Genomic DNA, 4603 nt, shown 5'->3' on the forward strand with positions numbered 1-4603 from the left:
AAAAGTAAAAATATATTATAGAATATAAGAGCGAAAAAATATTAAATATGAGCGGAAGAAACAGGATTAAATTTTATAAAAAGCAAAACTAATATTAAAATTACGTTAAAAGAAGATCGAGAAAAAGAAAGAAAAGTGAAGAAAAAATATATATGAAAAAAAAAAGATTTACAAAAGAATAAAAATTAAGATACAAAAACGAAAATAACAAACTAATTATTAAAACAAAAAAAAAAGAACAAAAAATAATTACAAATGTAACTGAACAATCTGAGATTAAGTAGAGAAAAATGGGGAGAGATGTAAAGATCACCACTCCTTCCCTCCTAAAAGGGGAAGAAAGAAAAGGAAAAAAACGTCAACTGAAAATAAAAAAAGAAGGAAAGTAACTCTTGATTTCTTCTTTTCTGCTTTCTTTCTCTCCTTTCCTTCTTCGTTGCCTTTGGCCTTCGGACCGGCGTCCTTTGCGGTTGGTGGACAACTTTATCCCCCACACACGCACCCGTATCCCCCATCAACCCGTTCACTCACTCCTTTACGCGCATCACTCTTCGACGCACACATACCCGGCTAACACGCCAGGTGAGACAGAAAATGGATGGAACAGTTTATGTGTACCCACAATACAGGTAAGCGTGGAGTTCGCTTCAAAAACTATCCCCCTCTCTCTTTCTCTAACTATATCTATCTATATCGTCGCATGTCATTAGGACTCTCTCTTTCTTATTCTCTTTTGTTCGAGTTATATTTTTAATTCTCATTTTTAATTGCATAATTATTAGCATAATTTGTTAAAACTTTATATTAATAAAAATGTGTGAATATTTTTCATGTTTGTGTACGTGTGTGCGTGTCTCACCTCTGCGCGACTTACATAATGTGTTCTTTAATTTAAAATGAATGAATTATCTACTGAACATCAAATATATCTATATCTATATATATCTATACACATACATATATATATATATATATATATATATAATTTTTAGAAAATGTAATTTATAAAATGTCCTATCTAAAAAGTAAAATGAAAGTAAATAAGCCATAATGCATTTCCGTTTTTCGTAAACAAGTCAGCCATTTTTATGTTTTGTTCATAGTTAACAAAGTAGAATTAATCACTCAATTACATTGTCAGTGTTCAAAACTTGAAAGAAATTTAAGAGCATTTAAACTGGCATGAAACGGCATTTCTGTCCTTAAAACTTTTAGAAAACCTGTAAGTATTAAAAGATTGGAAGTTGTGAAAGCTATTCACATATAAAAATGTTATCAATAAGCATTATAAAAACTTGAGAAAATTATTTATCGCAATTTGGTTGAATAATTCATTTGATTGTCGAATGATACCGCAATAACAATGTAAAGCGCCAACTCTATTAAAAAAATAATAATACTGATTCCAATATTATAAAGAAATATAGCATAATATATGTGTGCGTGTATATATATATATATATATATATATATATATATATATATATATATATATGTATATATATGTGTGTGTGTGTGTGTGTATTCATACTCTGAATATAGACATATATATGCACATATATATGCATATATATATATATATATATATATATATATATACTTATATATATATGTGTGTGTATATATATAGGCCCCAAAATTAATATATATATATATACCTTTATATACATATGTGTATATATAATTAATATATATATCATTTGTATACATATGTGTTTTCATGTATCTAGAAAGAGATACGTAGATATACATTTATATACATATACACATAGATACGCACACACATATATACATACATACATACATACATACATACATGTATATAAATACATACATACATACACATACACATAAATACACATGCATACATATATACATACATACGTGCATGCAAAACACACATATATATGAGGAACTCAATATGAACTCTAAATAAGAAATTAGAACAATTTATCATTTGAGAAGGAATACGAAGACTTATAAATTGTTATTCTTCCATGGGCTTTCAAAGAATGGCACTTATCCTCAGAGTTATATATATATATATATATATATATATATATATATATATATATATATATGTGTGTGTGTGTGTGTGTGTGTGTGTGTGTGTGTGTGTGTGTGTGTGTGTGTGTGTGTAAAAATGAAAGTAAGACGACTCCCTGACAACGCTGAGTAATTCAGACAATTTAAATCGTTTGATTTGACCCGTATTAATAAAGCGTTCCAAAGATAAACAAAAACCAAAAACCGAAAAAAAAAAAAACAACTAAAACAAAACTAATGAACAATAACAAAAAACTTTTCTTAATTGTTAAAAGAAATCGAAATCAGCTGAAACAACGAAAAATTAAAATAACACAACGTCAACATCGGATTAGAGATGCAAATTATAACCTTGTAAATGGCATTCATTTATAGAACGGATTATATTTATTAGTGAAATCGTTTTAGCTTAGTAAAATGATAGTGGCAACAAGTCAGCCGAACTCTCCAGCTTTTCGGACATGTGGTTACGCGTAAATTGGGAAGAGATGTCTTCACGTTGCTTCCATTTCGAGTTTGTATTCTCATCAAAGTTTTGACGTCAATATAAATTTTTCCGTAAATTGGCATCAAAGCATTGTGATCAAAGATTTAATGTTCATTTATTGCAAGGTGCATTAATTCGTTACAAGATCGTATTGATTAATACCTTAGTATTTTCAAGTAAACCAGTATATATATATATATATATATATATATATATATATATATATATATATAAAATATATATATATATACATATATATACGTATATATGTATATATATACATATATATATGTAAATATATATACCTATATATATGTATATATATGTATGTATATAGATATATAAAATATATATATATATGTATATATACATTATTATGTGTATACGCATATAAATATTATATTTTACACATATATATATATATATATATATATATATATATATATATAATATGTATAGTAAGTTATGAAAATATATGCGACGACTTTTACATAACTTACTACCTAGTTCCATCTATATATTTAGCTCTGTTGAAGTAAATACTGAAAATATTCGCATAAAATTATATCTTAATTTATGTGAAATAGTAATATATATATATATATATATATATATATATATATGTATATATATATATATATATATATATATGAGGGGGTGTTGGGACGATTAATCAGAATTATTCGGAAAAGCAGAACATTTGGTGGTACCGGAATCGGTATCGGATACGGAAAAAATTGTGTCTTCCTTCCAATGCAAAAATCCATTCTTTAAATCATCTTTACTTTTATTTGATTTTATTTAAAAAATTTATAAGACTGTTGGTAAGTAACATTGCTATAAACTTCACGTAAAAAAAAATCTATAGAAACCCGTCTTACAAGAGTGTCTTGATAAAATATATGCACCTTTAAAATGTGATTTTACGGTAATCGTAGAAAATAACAACAGAATAAGTAATTGTATCGGAATCGGGAAATATATTGGAATCGCTCCATCTCTAATATATATATATATATATATATATATATATATATATATATATATATATATATATATATATATATATATATATTTATAAATTAAAGATCCACCGTAAAGGTTGGGCTTTTTCCTGATGAATCCTTTTATTCTTCCTGGATCTCTTCCCTTGTATATATATATATATATATATATATATATATATATATATATATATATATATATATGACTACTTCATATAATTACATAAATTAATATACGAAAGTATAATTTTATGCTTAAACTTTAAGTATTTACTTCAACAGTGCTCAGTACATAGGTAAAGCTAGGTAGTAAGTTATAAAAATGTATATGACAATTAAGCTACACAGAATATTCCGCGTTTCATCCCCGCTAGGATTCTTCAGGTCTGACGAATCCTAGCGTGGATTGAACGCAGAATATTCTATGTAGTTTAATTGCCATATATATTTTTATAACTTACTCTATATACTAACTATTTTATAACTTACTATATATATATATATATATATATATATTTATATTTATATAAGATATATATATATATATGTGTGTATATATATATATATATATATATAGATTGATAGATAAATAGATAGATAGATAGGTAGATGTTGTTCAGTTGTTTTTGTTTTCGATACTTCTTTGAATAAATTTAATTATTTATACGAAAGCGCATTTTTACCTAAATGCGAGTGTGGAAAACAATTTGGTACCCTCAAATGGGGAGTGCTATATGTATTGTGTTGGAAATATAATTATCCACTGACACACTTATGAGTTCCAGACGACGAAACACATGACAGTGGATAGTTATATTTTAAAAACAATATATATATATATATATATATATATATATATATATATATATATATATATATATATATATAGTTTTTAAAATATGGTTATCCACAGACACGTGTTTCGTTTTCTACGACTCATAAGAATGTCAGTGGATAATTATATTTAAAAAAAAAAAACAATATATATGCCGCACCCCATTTAAATTATTCTCAGCTCACATTTAGGTAAAAATACACTTTTGTATAAATAATTTAATTAATTCTA

The 4603-nt window shown here is 25.7% G+C and overlaps 1 protein-coding gene across 1 annotated transcript in view; it reads left to right on the forward strand.

The window, feature by feature from the left end:
• Positions 1 to 288: 288 nt before the first annotated feature.
• The window catches only part of LOC145291446 (uncharacterized), a 297918-nt gene continuing 293603 nt past the window's right edge, over positions 289 to 4603 (forward strand). Inside the window, exon 1 of the mRNA XM_080137291.1 lies at positions 289 to 629. Coding sequence (XP_079993417.1) covers positions 595 to 629 — 35 coding nt within the window. The 5' untranslated portion in view covers positions 289 to 594. The remainder of the gene's footprint in view (positions 630 to 4603) is intronic.

The sequence above is a fragment of the Euprymna scolopes genome, chromosome 12 (genome assembly GCF_053919585.1).
Source record: "Euprymna scolopes isolate OS-2025 chromosome 12, ASM5391958v1, whole genome shotgun sequence".
NCBI lineage: Eukaryota > Metazoa > Mollusca > Cephalopoda > Sepiida > Sepiolidae > Euprymna > Euprymna scolopes.